The 22105-nt window shown below is 36.2% G+C and overlaps 1 protein-coding gene across 1 annotated transcript in view; it reads right to left on the reverse strand.

Moving 5' to 3' along the window:
* Positions 1 to 22105, reverse strand: part of ROBO1 (roundabout guidance receptor 1) — a 252082-nt gene that overhangs the window by 207170 nt on the left and 22807 nt on the right. Inside the window, exon 2 of the mRNA XM_063305489.1 lies at positions 3008 to 3334. Within this exon, the coding sequence (XP_063161559.1) occupies positions 3008 to 3334 (327 nt within the window). The remainder of the gene's footprint in view (positions 1 to 3007; positions 3335 to 22105) is intronic.

Consider the following 22105-nt stretch of genomic DNA (forward strand, 5'->3'; position numbering starts at 1 on the left):
GCAAATCATCTACAAGTATAAGCCATCTTAACATTTGGCCACTTATATATTGGACATATTGCTACAGAATTGTTCATTAATCTTGACTTCTAGGGCAAGTATGGCAAATTGAAGATGGCTCTGTGAAAGTGGAGCTGAAGACCACAGCGAAGACCAACAAACCAGTGAATAGACCGGTTCCTTGGAACCTCTCTGGATAAGAAGAGGACAGGATATCACCCACATCCTCCTGATGGCTGCTCCTTACAAGGAGACCACAGGAGAGCAGTTTTCTCTGAGTCTGACTGCTCAGAGACAACAGGGTTAGCCATCTTGCTTGCAACCGCAGCAGAGAATTTTAAAGAACACTAGATTTGTGAACTTTACTTTATAATCACTTTCAGAAATTGTTCAGTAACTACTTCTAAGCTCTTAGAGACCTTCCAACCAACAAATCTGAAAACACTGGGTGAGTCTGCCTTCAATCCTGAATGAACTAAAATTTTAATCATAAGCTTAAGAATGTAAAGAATCTGAAATAAACAGCAAAAAGCTAAATAAGATTTTGATCTTAGAAAGTTATAAATGGACTAAGGGTCCAGATAAAATTGGAATATTGAAACTTTTACAATAAGACTTTGGAATTAATTATAAAGAAAAAATAGCATCTTGTAGAAAATAGATTCTGTTTTGGTTTTTACAAGACAAACAAAGATAAGCAATTTCATGATTTCAAAAACTGGACACTAGAGGGAACTAAAGTTTTTAGGTACAGGAAAGATTTACAAATCTGCAAAATGTTGCAAAATGTTCTAACACTGAAAATACTAAAGAAGACTTTTGAAGAATGGAATCAGAAAATAGTAGCCACAATATCAACAATGTCAGTAATGATATCTACTTCTATGGACAGACTATATCCAAAAGATGTTATTGAAGAAATGACTGATGTAGAAGAAATTCTATTTGGCAAGATAGAGATGATATCAAAAGTGGATTTACAACTGATGGCCAAAAGAATGACTTAGAAAAGTATGTTCCACAGGATCTTCAAAAGACATTGGCTGAGGCTTTAAAATTTAAAAGGGAAATACAAATGACAAAAGAGTGACCTGTATATTTGTTTTCCAACTGGATTTACAAAAGAGGCTTGTTCATAAAGAACTCTGTCAATGGGACCAAAGAAAAAAATGAAGAAAAATAAAATCTGATGACAATATTTGAATATACTAAAGATTAAGACTTTTAGAAGTAAAAGGAAGGAATATAAAGTTGGTTTATCTGGTCAGGGTTAAAACAAGATATGAATAAATGTTGTTTTTTGCGGGAAGTTGATTTGGAGGTCTATATATTTCTTTTTCTTTTAATATAAGGGGAAGGAGCAATTGTATTTAGTGTTTTTATAATGTGTTAATGTAATAATATATGGAAATAATATAGAGTAAGGGATGATTATGGTCTGATATAAAGTAAGGGACTGAGTATGGAAATTGCTGTATATTCTTGGTGTTGAAAGTCAGAATTTCTTTACGTAATCTTTTAAAAAAAATTCTCTGTGTTTCACACTTTTTTAGTTTTTTTTTTATTTTTGTAGGGGTTTTGTTTTTTGCTTTTTTGTAGTTTTTAATCTTTGTTTTAAACTTAATAAAATTCTTATTAAAAAAGTGAAAAAGGTTAAAACAAGATATGTTGTTACCTCTGGCAACCCTTTACAGACTTTCTACTGATACCAAGACTGAAAAGATGATGATGCGATGAAAAAAAAATCTGCTCAAGGAACTTCTCCAGTTGCAGAATGGTTGAAAATACTTTACAGATGTGAAAATATTAATATAATTAAAAACATTTTAAACTAGTTAGTGCTTCAAACCTCAATGTGGCCATATATTTTTGTCTAAAATAATTGTATGTTGCCCCAAATTCTTGGGATTCGGATAGATTATTTGTAGCAGCAAATAAATGAATAGTTCCCAGCAAACACACTGAAGTAGCATAGAACTAATACAGAACTTAGTGATTACTGTGGCATGCATGTATTTAGAAAAAATAAAATAAAGTAACAGCTATATAAAAAGTTATAGTTACCACACAAGTAAAAACTGTAAAACAGCAAGTTGGGACTCTAGTGACAGTGGGAAATGTCATGAAGTTAAGAGAAAGAAATGTTCAAACTGAAATCTTACAACCTATCCCTTATGTTTATAATAACATGAACAATTCAGATACGTTATAAAAATTGGAGGTACTAGTCATAGAGTTTTACAAATATAAAAGAAATATAGTCCTATCTTTACAAATCATGATGTATGCTTAATTATTCCAGTTAACAGAAGTAAATCCAAAGATATTGCCTAATCTAGATATTGCTTACCTTCTGCACAGACTGTGAATACATCAGTACTTCAGTGTGCATATCCTTTACCAAATGTAATAGTAACACAGATTGTGTTTGCCAAATAATAATGCACATCTAACACAACAGCACTTGCATGCTGCCACTGCATGTGCAAATGAACTACAGAGCTTAGAATAAACATTAAACATGTCATTATTGAATAAGCATGCCATTATTTAACATATATTATCAATGCAATCTTACCAGAATGCATGACAATATAATTGCTTTTACACTATTCAGTAGATATAAGCTTTGCCCAGTCTGCACTTGTCTGGCAAAACTTACTAAAGTTCCAGACTTGCTAAAAATACTTCAAAATTGTTTCATTGTTATATCTATATAACATGCCACTGTTTGTTATGACGGCAAAGGTGGTAATGTTTTAAAAAACTTTTTTTTTTTTCTGAATGCACACAGCTTCTTAAATTATACTTGCAAATCAAGTCTTTGATTTTGCTGATTCATATTCATTCACCTGATGAGATACATCATCTGCTTTTATGCAAAGAAAATTATTATATACAAACACTATGTATATAACTATGTCTCAATATATCTTTACATCAAACCAATAATTCTAATGTCTTCTATTTAAATGGTTGCCAAAAAAGTGGGAAAAGAAAGACTTACTTGCTACTTCCAGTGATGCATTGTGGCTCACAGCTTCACCAAGGTAATTCCTTGCTACACAGACATAAACTCCTTCATCAGGCCTACTTTTGCGGCCATGAACTATACGTAAGAAAAATAAAGATCCACTTGGTAGCAACATCCGATGAGAACGAGGATCATCTTTATCAGTTTCAACCCTTTCTCCTCCTTTGTACCATTCAATAGTTGGCACTGGTCTGCCTTCAGCCTTGCAGTTCAGTGTTGCTGGTTCTCCTTTAGAAACAATTAAATCTGAAGGATGTTCAATAATTCGAGGTGGGAAATCATCTTGACGAAGACGTGAACCTAAAATGCAAATTACATTTTTAATTTCTACTAGTTTTAAAATGTTCAAGCTTGGATTAAAAAAAAACTGGAACCACAAAGTTATATTTATAATTATCCTTAATGACCTTAAATACGCAATAAGAGTACCTAACAGGAAGTGGCAACATTTTATTACTCAGGGACTCTACTGAATATTCAGAATCTGGACATACCAGGTAGTAAGATGATACACAGATATACTTTCCTCCCCAACTCGACTCCACTGGAGAGTTTGAAGACTCAAAAAATGTTAATAGAGTTCAGAGTCAAAGCAATGCCTTCAATATTTTAGGGGTGATGTGTTTTAACCCTATTGTCAGCTGTAACCTGAGTCATGTTGCAATCTTAGCTCTATTGTGAAATATTTTATGTAGATGGAAAAAACAGATTCAAGGTAAATGTTCCTTATCAATTTCTGAACTGATATGTCTTTATCTTATAAAAAAAGAAAAGTAATGTGTTTCTATACAGACTTAATAAGTTTAAGAATTGAATTTTATATTGATCTCCTATGGCTCTATTTTTTTTCTTCTTTTCCTGTTTATTATTCTTCCCTTATGTTTAGTTTATGTTAATCATTGTAATGTGTGCAGTTTCTTACTGAATTATCTCTCATGTTTTTTTTTTTTTTTTTTGCTTGTTTATTATACTTCACATAAAATTTAGGGGGGACATGTTGCAATCTTAGTCCTATTGTGTTTGTCAAGCAATTTTAATGGAAATCTGGAGTTCTGGTTTCAGTCTGCATAAATTAACAACAATCCAACTAAATCTAAAATAAAAGTATAATTTCAGACAAGAAATGTATTATACCAGGAGTAGGCAACATAGCGTTCTCCACACAGATTGAAATAACATTGTCATCAGTATGAATGTGGTAGTGTTCACACATTACACTAACAGATGATCTTTTCAATAAACATCAGCTGGGTGTATTCATTACCACACTAACACATAAATTGTGCTTTACATAGTAAAATAGATCATAAATATTCTAAATCAAAACCAGACTGTATTACAGCTTAGCATGATTCATGCACTTAGGTGGCACATCTGACAGAACATTATGAAAAGTTAAGTCTAAAACATCCTGATGATATCAGATCCCTATCCCAGTTTATAGCATGGTATTACTTCCAAAATTGTTGATATATTTGGTGGACAAAACAGTAAAATATCTTAATATGAATGTCCTTAATTACATGCTATTAGAAATTCAGTTTAAATTTTTTCACAGCTGAATCAGCCTTTCTGCATCTCAGCTGAAATAAGATCTTAACACTTCCCCTATTCATATGTTGATGAAGGCTGCAGCTAGGGACCAGTTTCTTTATTCATCTGATTAACCTGAGCTGATCTGAATGTGCAAAACAAAGGAAAAAAAGATAGCAGAAAGGCTACTTTGCTGACCCATAGAGCTGTATGGTCCTGGCTTCCTAGCAAACACATGCACATTTTGATAATGCTTAGTAGCAAACACTCAGGACTGTAGTGAGGCTGAACAGCAACTCCAATCTGGAAACTAAACCCTTAACATTTTAAATCAGTTGGAGCAATGCTGATCACCATGGACAAACAAAATGGTGATACCCAATACCTCCAAGACACTGCAGCAGTCAACCCCCCAAAAGCTATACACTACTACAACTCTTGTGTCTGTCTGAACGTTCAGTTGGGCAAAACAGTGCATCACAGGGCAACAATTTTTGAACCAAGGTACCTCAATTGGGTTAACTTGCAGAATGCATCCAAAATCCCAATTATTAAGTTAAAATATTTTTTATTTTGTCATGTTTTCAGGAATTTTAATATTAGTAGCTATAGCTTTTATTTTAATTAAGCTTAAAATAAAACATTGTAAAGGTATTGATATTATTAGGGTCATAACGTATTAATTTATTTATTTGAATTTATTAGCTGCCCAACTCCAATGAAATTGTATATAAAAAAATAATAGATAGATATATGTAACAAAATAATTGCAAAGTTGTATTCAATTTGCAGTTGTACAAATGTCAGCCTGAAAAGAATATCTTTTTGGGACTTAGTCCTGAATTGATGTATAGAAGATTATGCTCACAGAAATAATGCAAATTTGTAAGTACTATAAATATTTGGTAAATATCTGAAGTGATGAATATAACATAAAAGAAACAAAGTCTGGTATGACTTAAAGGATTTTTTCCATGAAAGAACAGGACAGAACTACAATTTACTAATTCCTTTCCAGAAGCTTCTTCAAAAACCTGTCATGTAGATACTGCTGAGTTTTTCTGCTTGACTTCTATTCAAACATGCAGTGAAGGCAGGTTTTTTGTGTGGTTTTCTTTTTGTTTTAGCTACTACATAATAGTTATACAGTGGTTTAAAGAGCTCTGGCTTATGTGAGTTATTAGCTCCTGTGACAGAAAGCAGAAAAGCAAAATTTTAGGAGTAATTTTGCAGACACATTTATACTTTTAGAAAACAAAATATTTCAAACAGCCTTTTAAAGGATTAGTAACAAATCCCTAAAGGAATGCGGCCAACCTCAGTCATATTGAAACTTTAAAGTTAACATTCCCAACATTCAAGAAGCATCAGTAAACTCCAGGTTAATGAGGCACTAAAGAATAAAAGGTGTGACCCTTTTGCAGGTAAATCAACCTTATTATTCCCTAATGGAGTCTGTAATCTAAATGAGCAGTCTAACAAAAAATACTTTTAAACTTTCATTGTTACCAAGGAACTTGGAATGTAAACTATTGCACAAGTACACACAATCTTTCACTTACCTATTACTTCCCCAATAACATTTAACCTAAATAATATAGACATTTAATTTTAACATAGTTCTTTATTATTTCACTTTTTTAAAAAATAGGAAAAACTATTCGGGAACAGACTAAAGGACTACCTAGCCCAACATCCTCTGTCCAACTACCAACTAAAATAGTATGGAAGTCTAAAAGTAGAAAATGAGTGGAACAGCAGCTACTTACTTATGATCTCTAGTGCATAATATCGAGAGATATATTATCTCTAATACTGAGTAAACATTATTATGTATAACCATACCATGCTGTAAGCGAATTTTATTATAGTTCATGTACTGAAAGAAATACATTATTTCTGTCATTTCATTCAATGACTCTGGTATCAGAGACAAAAGTATGGTATATCTCTGGCTATCTGCACTGGTTCATAGCTTGTCGACCATGTCCATTGTAGAGTTAAAAGTACAGCATATCAGCTGTGCTTCTGCTGGTCTTTCCTGAACCTCATTAATATCAAGAATATGAAAGCCACATATGGTCATAAGCAAACAGCCTGATTACTAGATCAGTATCACAAAAACAAAAAACAGGTTGCAACAGTTGGTCTTACCCAGAAGAGATTGGTTTCTAGCCTGTTAGATCATGTGGGTGAGAAAAAGTTGTACAAGATTTTGAAATCTGAGTTCCTATAAATAGACCATACATTTGATCCAGAGGAATGGTTAGAATTCTATCATAATGACTTCTTTAGCTTTCCTACAATAAACCAACTTATCTGAATTTTTGTATCCTTGGAAATCTTTTCTTGAAAAGTCTTGCCTAACCAACCAAAAAAATGGCTGGCAAAGAAGCTGAATGAAGTTGTGTCTTTCTCTGAACTCTTTTTGCCCCTAAAGCAGGCAAAAACTTTAGATTTTACAGTAAGTCTGGTACTAAAATCAAAAGCATAGCAGAGTAAAGCAAGAGTTGTTTTTAAGAGTTTTAATTCTAAGACAATGAAATAATAATTTACATTGAAGGAAAAATGCTACATAAATTTAAAAATGAAAGTGGGATGAAGTGAAAACTCAAATGATCAGGATTACATTACAAAAATGTACTAACAAGGAGGAAATAAGAAGGAAAACAACACTTGGAGAACATTTATTTATTTATCAAATTTGTCACCACCCATCTCCTCCCACCAGAGGGACTCTGGGCATTTTACAATATAATCCAAAAAACAATAAATGTATAACAACATTCCAATATAAAATACACTAATACACATATAAGAATATGCTTAAAGGCACAATGATAGCTGATTTTTATACGGCTGTACTAAGTTTATTGTATTTACTGATTCAGACAAAATGTATCATAAAAAGAATAGGCTTGAATTATAAAATGTTTTTCACAAATATTGTATTTATCTATCCATCCATCCATCCATCATATTTATTCTCATATAACAAAGACTCTGGGCAGTCTGGGGTTAAAAGATTGATAGCTGAATTTAATATGGTAATATGTGCAATGCAGTAGAAGTAACACATGCATAAGAATACAGTTGTAATTTAAATTATTCAACCCCCATTGCAAATCAGGTTGATTGTCAAAATTTACAGACTTTCACTTGTTTGCAATGAACAAATCAAACAAAAGCAAATGAAATAGCTCAACACAACAAATGCTTCAAGTGGTGTCCCTAAAGTCAACTGAAAATGCAACTTATAATGACTTCTCCAGCCTCAAAATTATTCAACCCTCTCATGGCAAGCATCTTCAGTACTTAGTAGAGCACCCTTTTGCTGTTATGACCTGCTGCAAATGAGATGCATAGCCAGACACCAGCTTCTGGCAGTGTTCCTGAGGAATCTTAGCCCACTGCTCATGAGCAATGGCCTCCAGTTCAGTAATATTCTTGGGTTTGCGTGCTGCAACCGCCTTCTTTAAATCCCACCAGAGATTTTCTATGGGGTTCAAGTCAGGTGATTGTGATGGCCACTATAGAATCTTCCAGGACTTCTTCTGCATCCAAGCCTTAGTGGAATTTGAGGTATGCTTGGGATCATTGTCCTGTTGAAAGGTCCAATGACACCTAAGCTTCAGCTTACTTACAGATGGCATGATGTTTTCTCCTAGGATTTCCTGATACTCCAATGAATCCACCTTGCCGTCCGCACGCTGCAGGTTTTCAGTGCCAGAGGATGCAAAGCAGCCCCAGAGCATCACCGAGCCACCACCATGCTTAACTGTAGGCAGAGTGTTCTTTTCAGCGTATGCTTCATTCTTTTCTCCAGACATACCGCTGATCCATTGGGCCAAAAAGTTACAGTTGTGTTTCATTGCTCCACAGAACAGAACCCCAAAACTTCTGTGGCTTATTTATATGATTCTGAGCATATTGGAGCTGACTTTCCTTGTGCTTTTGGGTCAGTAGTGGTGTACGTCTTGGAGTTCTGGTATGGAAACCTTCTGTATTTAGTATGTGCCTTACTATGCTCACTGAAACCTCAATGCCTGTTGCCACCAAGTCTTGCTTCAGGTCTTTTGCAGTCACTCGAGGGTTTATCTCAACCTGCCTTCTCAGAAAACTGGTTGCAGCCATTCACAGCTTCCTTTTTCTGCCCCATCCAGGTAGTGTAACCACTGTTCCTTTAACTTTGAACTTGCAAACTATGCTTCCAATGGTGTCTCTAGGATCATTCAATGCCTTTGCTATCTTTTTGTATCCTGTTACTTTTTTGTGAAGGGCAATGATCCCTTACCCTTTTGGACCATTCTTTTGACTTTGCCATGCTGTATTTCTAACATGCAGTCAGACGTGACACTCAACAAACCCCTAGCCAGTTCAGGTATTCCATGTGTTTCAACTCAAGCCCACCTGGTGCAACTAATGAAGCCCTTGATTAGTTGTATCAGGTGTGCTTGAGACAACACCTGTTTTGCATACTCTATGTGTGCTGTTGTTACAGATTCTATTCAGGGGGCTGAATAATTTTGAGACTGGAGAAGTCAGTATAAGTTGCATTTTCAGTTGAATTTGGGGACACCACTTGAAGCATTGGTTGTTTCGAGCTATTTCAATTCCTTTTGTTTGATTTCTTCATTGCAAACAGCTGGAAGTCTGTACATTTTGACAATCGACCTGATTTGCAATGGGGGTTGAATAATTTTGATTACAACTGTGAATGGAATGCTTAGGCATTTTCTGGCACCTAGTAGAGACTAAGATAAAGTTGTGTGATATCTCTTTGTATGGATAAATATATGAAAATGCTTTAGCAATGGTAGAGGATTGGATAGTTGGCCATGTAAAAATATGTGTATTTTGTATGCAAACAATGCCCTGTTGAGGCATTCAGGTTGAATTATTCAGGGAAAATATTAGAGCACATGACTCATCAAGGAGTGTGGATCTGAGAACTAATTACTCAAAGACCAAAGTGGCTGCATTTAACAAGTAAAATGAAGTAAAAGACTGCAAGTTTTACAAATATGATAAAAAAAAATAGAACAAGCAGATTTTATTTTATTTTATTTTTACCCTAGTAGAATGTTTAATAAAAATAGGATAGGATCAAGAATGAATGGGTGCTGGATGAATGTGGACTAAATACAGAAGTAAACTACTGGTATGAAAGAGGCATATTGATGTAGTTCGGTCACATGGTTGAAAGGAAGGGAAAATTGTAGTTTAAGTTGATACAATCCTAAAAAAGAAAGGCATAATAAATTCAGAAACAAACAAAAAAGAAAAGCATTCCCTATTGCAGCCCCCACCCTCTGTAACAGCATCCCTTCAGAGATAAGGATGGCACCCTCTCTCCTGGGGTCCCCAAAAGCATTGAGCATTGGTCCAAGCCAGGGGCTGATGTTTATTATTTGTTTAATGGTACCTGTTTTGTTTTGTTCTTTTTTGCTGTCTACTAGATTATTTTAGTCTCAGCTGTTTGATTCAACTTTTTTTTGCTGTTTTTTATGTTTTCCCTAGTTTTGTACATTGCTCAGAGTCCACTGGAGTTGGGTGGCCAATAAATTTAAATAAATAAAATAAATATAATAAAAAGGTATATAGGAATGTATAAACATTGTGGAAGCAAGAATGGTTGGCAAGAAGATATAAAAAGATAAACTGAATGTTGTTGGTATAAATTAAATTTAGCTTTATTTTTTTTTCATATCTCATACTTTTAGTTTCGCTTATGATTTTTTTTCAAGGGAATAATTTGGTATGTATGTATTTGTGTCTTCAGCAAAGGATCGTTACCTTGTTGTGGTGCTGGAGCTTGAGCACCTCAATGATGCCATGAGCTAAACCGTGAAGGGCCACACAAGACGGGAAGGTCATGATAGAGAGGTCAGACTAAATGCGATCCCTGGGGAAGGTAATGGCAACCCACCCCAGTATTCTTGCCGTGAAAACTAAATGGATCAGTACAACCAGAGATATGTCGGTATACCATCGGAAGATGAGACCCCCAGGTCAGAAGATGGTCAAAATGCTACTGGGGAGGAACAGAGGATGAGCTCAACTAGCCCCAGACGTGATGACGCAGCTAGCTCAAAGCCAAAAGGATGGCTAGCGGCCGACGGTGCTGGTGGTGAACGGCGAATCCGATGTTCTAAGGATCAACACACCATTGGAACCTGGAATGTAAGATCTATGAGCCAGGGCAAATTGGATGTGGTTATTGGTGAGATGTCAAGATTAAAGATAGACATTCTGGGCATCAGTGAACTGAAATGGACTGGAATGGGCCACTTCACATCAAATGACCACCAGATCTACTACTGTGGACAAGAGGACCACAGAAGAAATGGAGTAGCCTTCATAATTAATAGTAAAGTGGCTAAAGCAGTGCTTGGATACAACCCAAAAAACGACAGAATGATCTCAATTCAAATTCAGGGCAAGCCATCTAACATCACAGTGATCCAAATATACGCCCCAACCACAAATGCCGAAGAAGCTGAAGTAGAGCAGTTCTATGAGGATCTGCAGCACCTACTGGACAACACACCTAAAAGAGATGTTATTTTCATCACAGAAGACTGGAATGCTAAGGTGGGCAGTCAAATGACACCTCGACTCACAGTTAAGTATGGCCTGGGAGAACAAAATGAAGCAGAACATAGGCTGATAGAATTTTGCCAAGACAATTCACTCTGCATAACAAACACTCTCTTCCAACAACCTAAGGGACGGCTTTATACATGGACTTCACCAGATGGACAACACCAAAATCAGATTGATTACATCCTTTGCAGCCAAAGGTGGCGGACATCTGTACAGTCGGTAAAAACAAGGCCTGGAGCTGACTGTAGTTCAGATCACGAACTTCTTCTTGCACAATTTAGGATCAGACTAAAGAGATTAGGGAAGACCCACAGATCATATAGATATGAGCTCACTAATATCCCTAAGGAATATGCAGTGGAGGTGAAGAATCGATTTAAGGGACTGGACTTAGTAGATAGGGTCCCGGAAGAACTATGGACAGAAGTTGGCAGCATTGTTCAGGAGGCAGCAACAAAATACATCCCAAAGAAAAAGAAAACCAAGAAGGCAAAATGGCTGTCTGCTGAGACACTAGAAGTAGCCCAAGAAAGAAGGAAAGCAAAAGGCAACAGTGATAGGGGGAGATATGCCCAATTAAATGCAAAATTCCAGAAATTAGCCAGAAGAGATAAGGAATTATTTTTAAACAAGCAATGTGCAGAAGTGGAAGAAGACAATAGAATAGGAAGGACAAGAGACCTCTTCCAGGAAATTAGAAACATTGGTGGTAAATTCCAGGCCAAAATGGGTATGATCAAAAACCAAGATGGCAAGGACCTAACAGAAGAAGAAGAGATCAAGAAGACGTGGCAAGAATATACAGAAGACCTGTATAGGAAGGATAACAATATCGGGGATAGCTTTGACGGTGTGGTCAGTGAGCTAGAGCCAGACATCCTGAAGAGTGAGGTTGAGTGGGCCTTAAGAAGCATTGCTAATAACAAGGCAGCAGGAGACGACGGCATCCCAGCTGAACTGTTCAAAATCTTGCAAGATGATGCTATGAAGGTAATGCATGCTATATGCCAGCAAATTTGGAAAACACAAGAATGGCCATCAGATTGGAAAAAATCAACTTATATCCCCATACCAAAAAAGGGAAACACTAAAGAATGTTCAAACTATCGAACAGTGGCACTCATTTCACATGCCAGTAAGGTAATGCTCAAGATCCTGCAAGGTAGACTTCAGCAGTTCTTGGAGCAAGAATTGCCAGATGGACAAGCTGGGTTTAGAAAAGGCAGAGGAACTAGAGACCAAATTGCCAATATCCGCTGGATAATGGAAAAAGCCAGGGAGTTTCAGAAAAACATCTATTTCTGTTTTATTGACTATTCTAAAGCCTTTGACTGTGTGGACCATAACAAATTGTGGCAAGTTCTTAGTGGTATGGGGTACCAAGTTATCTTGTATGCCTCCTGAAAAATCTGTATAACGACCAAGTAGCAACAGTAAGAACAGACCACGGAACAACAAACTGGTTTAAGATTGGGAAAGGAGTACGGCAGGGCTGTATACTCTCACCCTACCTATTCAACTTGTATGCAGAACACATCATGCGACAAGCTGGCCTTGAGGAATCCAAGGCTGGAGTTAAAATCTCTGGAAGAAACATTAACCATCTCAGATATGCAGATGATACCACTTTGATGGCTGAAAGTGAAGAGGAACTGAGGAGCTTTATGATGAAGGTGAAAGAAGAAAGTGCAAAAGCTGGTTTGCAGCTAAACCTCAAAAAAACGAAGATTATGGCAACCAGCTTGATTGATAACTGGCAAATAGAGGGAGAAAATGTAGAAGCAGTGAAACACTTTGTATTCCTAGGTGCAAAGATTACTGCAGATGCTGACTTCAGTCAGGAAATCAGAAGACGCTTAATCCTTGGGAGAAGAGCAATGACAAATCTCGATAAAATAGTTAAGAGCGGAGACATCACACTGACAACAAAGGCCCACATAGTTAAAGCAATGATGTTCTCCGTAGTAACATATGGCTGCGAGAGCTGGATCATAAGGAAGGCTGAGCGAAGGAAGATTGATGCTTTTGAACTGTGGTGTTGGAGGAAAATTCTGAGAGTTCCTTGGACTGAAAGAAGATCAAACCAGTCCATTCTCCAGGAAATAAAGCCAGACTGCTCACTTGAGGGAATGATATTAAAGGCAAAACTGAAATACTTTGGCCACATAATGAGAAGACAGGACAGCCTGGAGAAGATGCTGATGCTAGGGAGAGTGGAAGGCAAAAGGAAGAGGGGCCGACCAAGGGCAAGATGGATGGATGATATTCTAGAGGTGACGGACTCGTCCCTGGGGGAGCTGGGGGTGTTGACGACCAACAGGAAGCTTTGGCGTGGGCTGGTCCATGAAGTCACGAAGAGTCGGAAGCGACTAAACGAATAAACAACAACATGTATTTGTGTATGGATAAATTTACTATTTTCAGTTAAATTGAATATTTTGTGGATCAAAAAAACAAACCTGTGAAGGAGGCAGCTTAAAAGACACTACAAGACAGATATGATACAAGCCCTTTCAGGAACAGGGACAAACATGAAGAAAAGTTCAACTCTTTCTGTACTGCAGGAACTTAAACAGATGAGTCTGTTCATAAAAAGTGTTATATTCTCATTTAATAAAAAATATGGAATATAATATAGCAGGATTTCTAACAGAATTAGGGGCGTACAGGTAGTCCTCACTTAACAATTGCTCATTCAGCAACTATTAAAACTTACAATGGCATTGAAAAAATAGGTTTACAACCAGTCCTTGAACTTGTGACTGTCGCTGCGTCCCTGCAATCATGTGATCACAATTTGGTTGCTTGGCAACTGGCAGTAATTTACAATGGTTGCAGCATCCTGTGGTCATGCGATCATCATTTGTGACCTTCACAGCCAGCTTCCAAAAAGCAAAGTCAATGGGGGAGCCAGCAGGAAGTTTCAAGCCATGGTCACGTGACATCCTACTTAATTACCATGGAGGATTCGCTTAATGACAATATCCAGAACTGACATTGCAAGTTGGGTACAGTCCCATGAAGTTTCACTTTATGACCATGTTGTCTAGCAATGGAGTTGTTGCTCCGAATTGCAGTTAATAAGGACTACCTGTACTAAGTTGTGCTGTGCTGATATTAATTGCAACTTAATTTGCTTTTTTGCATGTTTTTGTGGAAACAAAACAACTGGATTTGATGGCTTTGGAAGGAAAACACAAAGGATATTTTATATCTGGTAGCCAGTGTGAACTTGGTTTACATCACTGATCATGAAGATTCAATTTAATTATTTAAATCACAATTTATCTGGTAGTTAGGAAAGTTATATAATAACTGTTACTAGAACATATGTGATTTTCTTGTTTGATGTAACCTGAATATACTTTAGTATTTGTTTTAAAAGAGAAATACCATATAGAATGTTTAGTATTATTTTTAATTTTAAAAGATAACCTATCAAGCAGATTTATCCATCTGTAGTCATTAAGTAATTAAGAGTCAGCTTCTAATTTTGTGGGTGTTTCACCATAATGTTCCAAATGAACAATTATCACCAGATTTTAAACTATACTTTACCACCTCAACTTTTCTATTCATAAATTTGTTTTGTCTTTGCAGTTTTAGAGAGAGTTTAGTTATAAAGTATAATCTCTCAAATCCATATTAGTAAATAGAATAGAATTGGATTATATAGTTCACCTATGTTTATTTTCAGCAAAGTATTTTAAAATTTAAATTCTGATATAAATTAAAAATGATTTAAGTTTAGAAACTTTTTATATGTTAAAAAAAATCATTTATTTTTACTTGTCCTGATTATGCCTGCAGAGTCAATGTATTACTTAGTACTTACTACAAATGGTAATCCAGATGTGAGAGGCAATCCTACTTTAAAAAGAAAAAAGGAATTTGAACACCTAAGTACTGAGGCTAGAAGAATACGTTTGCACAAATTTTGCATATAAAAGAAGGTGATAACATTATGTAACATATATGCAAGCAGCTACTTGATAACTTTAATGATAAATGTCAAATGCACTAACAGGATCAAGTTGTTAAGTTACAACCACTTATTAACTAAAAAGAAAATTAAAATTTCATGAACAGAATGAAACAAACCAGAATGGAAATGGGTATCTGAGATTGTATAAATGACTGACATTATTATATATGAAAAAAAGTCTCAATTCCTAGCAGAAAGACCAAATCAGTTTCTCAACAGTCTGCACTCACCTGTATATGGTTCTGAATAAAAGATTAACTAGTGGCATATGCAGCTGAAGGTAAGTAATCTCCACTATTCCCCATAACAACAATCATACTCAAGAGTGATTGATTTACAAGTGCCAAGAACACTTTCCAGATCTAAAACAAGGGAATTAGCTGATCTATCTTTTACACACCATTCAACTGATATGGCAACAATTGATGTTCTGGTAACCTGTACAAACAACAATGTAAGCCATATAAATACCTATTCTGTATTTGTTCATAAAAAAGCAATGGTAAAATTTACTTATCAGTATTTTTTTTTCTACCCTTCTTTTTTCTGCAAGATACAATATCAATCTATGGCCTTTTATGGTTGTGGCATGTTCACATTCAATTTTGGATCTCAATGTTTGGGCTGCACCTCCTACTACCCTACTTTGAATGCAGCCTTTTACTATAAAAAGATTGCTCATCCTGATTCATGACCATTCTTCAGGTCATGCAGCAATTGGATTAAGGGCTTTGATACTCATTTTTCTTATACAGAGAATGTTGGAGCCTTGAAATTCTAGGCAAGCTTTTGAAACCCTGTAAACTTTTCTAACTGCTTCCCAAAATAGTTATTCAAGGCCACTAAACATGTGGCTTGGTAAGATTTTGCTTACAATAAAAGAACCAACAAGTAAACAAGTACATAAAGTATTACCTTTTAGCCAAATTAAATATAAATATAAATATATATGCTAAATTATTAAATTTCAATTAAGCAGCTGCAACTTTTTTCACACCAAATAATATGATTTTATAGGTGGAAATTTTAAAATGTCTTTGCACATAATGCTATAGCATGGCTTTTAACAATGTTTTATGAATAATCCACAAAAGCTGGATTTGTACATGTTAAACTATAAACTATGATTTGCAAATCAAAATGTGATTCACATAAGTGAAACTAAGCTAAACATACTTGGACTTAACTAACCACAATGTGTAAACCAAGTCAAAGAAGTAGACACTTTAGATCTAACAAGAAAAAAATAAGGAGTTGAACAGTTGACTGTACTTCCTTGCTCAGTCAAATTAAAGTATCTCTGACAAACATTTCATTAATCTCTCCTTGAAACACTCAGTGAATGGCAGCCTATTCCCTCCTCTGATAATGAGTTCTACCACTGAACTTTTTTTTCCTAATAGTTGGACAGGAATGAGAAGGCCAAGAAAGTCATGATTAGGCAGAATTGATGATTCTACCAAAAGAGCCACTATCTCACAGGAGGCAAACAGACCAGTCTCTAAAGGAGCTGGGGTCACCTTAATAAAAGCTAGGGAATAAATTACTAGATTTTGGAGGACAAGATTCAACTACATTAAACATGTATACTGCCAGAATCCAGAAGAGTCAGTTTTCTGTATCTGTTTCCCAATATCTAGTTGTTATTGAAAATTTCTGCAGCCCTTCGCTAAATCCTCTACTAACTTAGTTTTCTTACTTTAGCACTCTGTATAACTTTCTTCCAAAATTGTTATTACACTAAAACTTTTTTCAGTTACTTTGCCTTATATAAAAGTTGCACAGGCTTAATCCTTTAATCGATCTTGCACTTCATTTTTGGATTACTTTCTGACTATTTTGTTTTGGACTACCAGTCCGCACGTTATTTAAGTAGTTATTTGCTACTATAGTATTATATAAATCTATGACATCCACCGATTATCTGCAAGGTCTATCAACCCTCACCATGGCCAGATAAGAACTGGTACACAGGAACATATAAAGGACCACATATTGTCCATATTTGCTTACTAGAAATAAAAAGTATTTCCAAGATCACAATCCTATGTACATTTATTCAAAGATAACGCAATCTCAATGAGGTTTAGTTCCTCATTATTACTGCAGTTATATAGAACATCAAAGCTTTCATTATTTTTTCTTCTTCATAGGATTGGAAAGTACATCCTAGGTCATCTAGACCAGCCCTTTACTCAGTGCTGGATCTATGAAAGTATTTCTCACAGATTATCATCCAAGCTTCTATTTTATGAACTCTCTACTTCATATAGCAGCCTGTTCCAATGTGTCAAGCTCCGTGAGGCTGGTAAACCAAGGAAAAAAGAACCACTTGGATTTCTAAAAAGATACTTATTGCTAGTAGTAATGTAACATAAATAATAGTAATGTAAGAATCTTAAAGCCTGTCAGAACGATTCTCCAGGTCTACTTACTATATATCTAGTGTAATTAAGGTGGGGTTACTTTGGTCTCTTTCCCAGAGTTTCCCTCTTTCCATGATTAAGGAATCTTTTCTGTAACAGTCTAACTTTCTCCTATAACAGTTTTGCTCCATCCTCAATGTTCTTCCTCTATGGGTTAATCCGTTAGACATTTCATCATACATTGGTTGACAGCTCATACAGTCAGTTTTAACTACAGATCAGATCTCCCCATCCTAAAGTTGTGAACTTCATTTTTTCTACTCAGTGTAGAATATTACATTTCTCCTGATTAAATCCCAAAATTTTCATTTCAGCCCACTGCTCAAACTGTTCCAGAACTTTCTAAATCTTCTCTTTCTCTTTGTTTCTGCTCCAAAGTATTAGTCAGTCTCCCAGCTTTGTCTTCTGTGCCCATTTCCCATTTTGCTTTAAAAAGAGAACCAAGGTCTGAATTACAGTCTAAATTGCTTTATTTACAAAGTATACATTACCTTTATCCTGCTTCCATGAATGATTTCAACTGTAATCAATACAACAAAAACTCAGGGTTACAGTACATTTCCACTACAGAATGTGGCAGCATTGGCCTAACTTGGCTGATCTCCAGAAAACTAAGCAGGGTTAGACCTGGTTAATACCTCCATTAAGAAATACTAGAGTTGTAGACTAAATTAAGGAGCCGGGGGGGGGGGGAGCAAACCAAGAAAACAACATGGATTTTTATTGTGCACCAGATTTTATTACTTTTTACTCTTCTGTGCTACTTTAAAGCCTTAAGACTGTAGAATTCATGAGCCTTTACTCTACATATAAAGTCTTATTTAAAATCTTCTTTTCTGGATGGGAATCATCTCACAACCCCATTATGGATGGTATTGGGCTAATCAATACCCCATGTTTGAGCTTTCAAGTTAAATTGGTCTCAGATTATTATTTGTGTGTCTGTATTAACATTCTGAACTTTTTGTCTGTTTTGTTTTACATGTAGATGCACTGATAGCAAAGATCTAAATATCCTTTGTGATAGTACAGGTTTTGTTAATTTTACAACCTTCAGTAATACATTTTTTGCACATCTACTCTACAGTTTCATGCATATACTTTAGAAATAGATCCAGCAACCTGTATTTATGACATAATAAATATTGTTCTCCTTATTTTATAAGATAAACCTCTCAGAGTTGTCAGATATCAACATGGTGGAGCATTAGACAAAAAAATACAGCCTCTAGCTATTGCTGTTTCAAATGGTTGAAATATGGTCTGTCGTACACATCCATTAAGTCCCTGGCACGTGAGACAAAAGCCAGTGAACAACCCTGGAAAAAGAAGAAGAGGAGAGCAGCTGGGATCAACCAAGATCTTGATTTTGCCCATATTAAACCTGATTCATTCATTCACTCATTCATGCTTAGATGTAAATAGAGACCCATTCATTCATTCATTCATTCATTCATTCATTCATTCATTCAATTTAGGTTGAAATATAAAAATAACAATCCACATAAACAGCAAACAGATGGCAATTCCAGTCAACACATAAACAACTACCATGCACCCAGCAGGGGCTCCAATCATCTTAGCTCAGAGCCTGGGAGAAGAGCCAGATATGAGGCCCAGGAGCCTCTGGAAACTACTGTGAGGGAAAATACCACCAATCCAAAACAGAAAAAGAGGAATTGCTCAAAAAGAATAAAACCAAGAGACCATAACTGTGGGAGAAGTACTTGATGCTCCAAGGCATCAACCACCCAGATGCCATTCAACACAAGAGGCAAGACCATGTCAGTTGACTGTCCTGCCTGGAACCCCAACTGAAAGGGAATATATAAATCAGTGTGACTGAAAAAAGTAGAAAAAATATCCTCCTGACACCCTTGAAAGCCACTACTAGGGAGGGAGGGGGAAAAAGATACATTTCCACTGAATTCAATGGGATATACTTCCGTATAACTATGTATGGGATTGCAGCCTGAGTCTCAAAACCTTGCTCTTTCTTGGTTATTAATGATTATAGGGACATCGGGGAAACTGTTGATGTCATGAGCAGGGACAGAAGGCTATGTCAGCAAGTTTAAAAACTTCACTATGATTAGAGGTTGTCTTGAGGCTAGCCAGCAAAGGCAAGTAACTGAACTTGTTTTAAAATCTTGAATTATTTTGCATAATAAAATTTGCTAAATCCAATTATCTATTTTGATTTTTTCTATTTATTCTATTATCCACTACTCTAATAGCAGTAGCAGCACAGCTGATCAGTTATGAGATTTTTCGAAAGAGTACCAAATTTTCAGTTTGAGGACCATGATTACCATTTTCACATCTGGTGGGACATATGGTACACTGGTGCATGCACAGAACAAACTGTCCTAAACATGTAAATGCCTTTTTTTTTTGGATGGGGGGAACAGCATTGAAACCATTTGTAGACAAGATCATTCTCAGATATTTGAATTTCTGATATTGTTTGTATGTATAAAATTCTAAGTATACAATTGTTTAAACATGTGTGCTATAACATTTAATAATCTGTATTTATAGACCTTCAACATATGTAATTTGTTTCTAACATGTTCTTACTCAGGAAATGAAACATGTTTTCCTTTTTACTGTATCGTCCTTTAGTTGCAGCAGAACTTCTTTCAGCATCTTAGCACATAATAAAATGAACAGAGTTGAGAGGCAACCTATACACACAAACATACAGTATGAGCCCTTCAGTGGTATAAAATCTCAACATTATGACTTCTAACAATAACCATCATTCTGATGTTCTCAGTTACTTTTGAATTGTAATAAAGATTAAATAATGCTGAAGTACTGCTTCATTTAAATAGGTATTCATAAAACTAAGCAAGGCCTGGTCTAAATATACACCCCACTTAAAGAATTTAGACTCCCACATCACAGTTTTCTAGAAAAACAGAATAGTTAAAGGGAATTATCTGTAAAATGAGCTACCACCATTCATTTTTTTGTCCAGATTTCCTCAGGGTTTTACTGCCAATCCAACTTTGTCAACATATAAGATTATATAGAAAATCTGCACAGCACATTTAATTATCTTAATTTCCCCCTTTTTTGCATGCCCAGTTACCATCTGTATAAAACATTGTGAACAGAAGGGCAGGAACATTTGGGGGGTGGCTGAGTGGGGGAGCATTTTTCTAAAAAATGAAAAAAATGACAGAGGTCATGGGAGTGGCTGCACTGCATAGACAGATGGTGTCAAGACACCACTTTATTAGTCAAATTCAGTGGTGGAGAGATTATGACCTGGTTTATAAAACACACCAAAACTCAGTATATAACTTAAATAGAACACATTTAAATATTGTGTTGCCATTTGATAGATGGCATCTCTTACCAACATCTTGTAAATCCAGCTATTGTTCGTTTTAATTAGCTTATAGCTTCCTTTATAGATGCTATTAGGAAATGAGCTTTTAAAATATAAAGGAGAAATTAGACTCTGAAAGAACAGCTGAGTTCAACAGATGATAAGACTAAGTTTTATGTTTATTACAAAGTGTGAGGTTTCAGCTGGCTTCTGACTCAGAAAACAAAACACTTTCTTAGTCAGAAGGGGAAACAGAAACTTACCAGGCAGAAACCAGGAAAGCAAAACCCAGAAGTGACTCAGCAGTGTGGGAGAAGTTACAGACGCTGATTGGCTCGTCTTTGGAGGAGGATTTGAATCCTCCAATCAGTGCGCATGAAAGACATGCAGAAAAGCACATGAAGGAGAAGGCAGCCTGATTGGCTGCAGAAGGGAATAGGCATGCAAGGGATCAGCATAAAAGTCAGACACGTAAAGAGCAAGCTGCCAGAGACAACCAATCCTTTGAGCTCGCAGCTCGAGTGCAAGAGTCCTTACCTGTGTCAGAAACCTTGTCTGTAGCTGGAGGAAAATCAGCGCCTGCATTTCCTATCATAGAGGACCTGTATCCTGCACATGTCATGAGTACTGATGGTGAGCAGGAGGGGGCCCCCATCCAGGGTGGAAAACGCATGCGTAGTACTGAGGAATTAAGCAGCCATTCAAAGAGACACAGATCAGGCCCGTCTTAGCTTTTGGGGTTTATATGTCTGGGTTTTTCCCACACTTCTTCAGTTTGTTAGGATTCTGTCTTATGTAGCAGTAATAAACACTAGAGACCTACTCCTCATCTCAGCGTGATTCCTGACTGTTAGGACAGCACATGCTGCCATAGAGGATCTTCGCCTTGCTAATTCTTGCAATCTCAGCTTTGCATTCGGTTCCAGACCTCACCACCACCTTTCAGCATGTTCCAAACACATTCCCAGCCTTGTTCCTAACTCTCAGCCTAGTCCAGGATCTCCAGTTCAGTCTCATCATGCTCCAAGCTTCCATCCTGACCTAGGATCTCCAGTCCAGCCTTGTCATGCTCCAAGCTTCTGGCCCTGCTCAGGATCTCCAGTCCAGTTTCATCATGCTCCCAGCCTTGCCTAGGACCTCCAGTCCAGTCCAGTTGTGCTTCAAGTTCTCAGCCTTGTCCA

The sequence above is a fragment of the Candoia aspera genome, chromosome 5, assembly GCF_035149785.1.
Source record: "Candoia aspera isolate rCanAsp1 chromosome 5, rCanAsp1.hap2, whole genome shotgun sequence".
In the NCBI taxonomy this organism is placed as follows: domain Eukaryota; kingdom Metazoa; phylum Chordata; class Lepidosauria; order Squamata; family Boidae; genus Candoia; species Candoia aspera.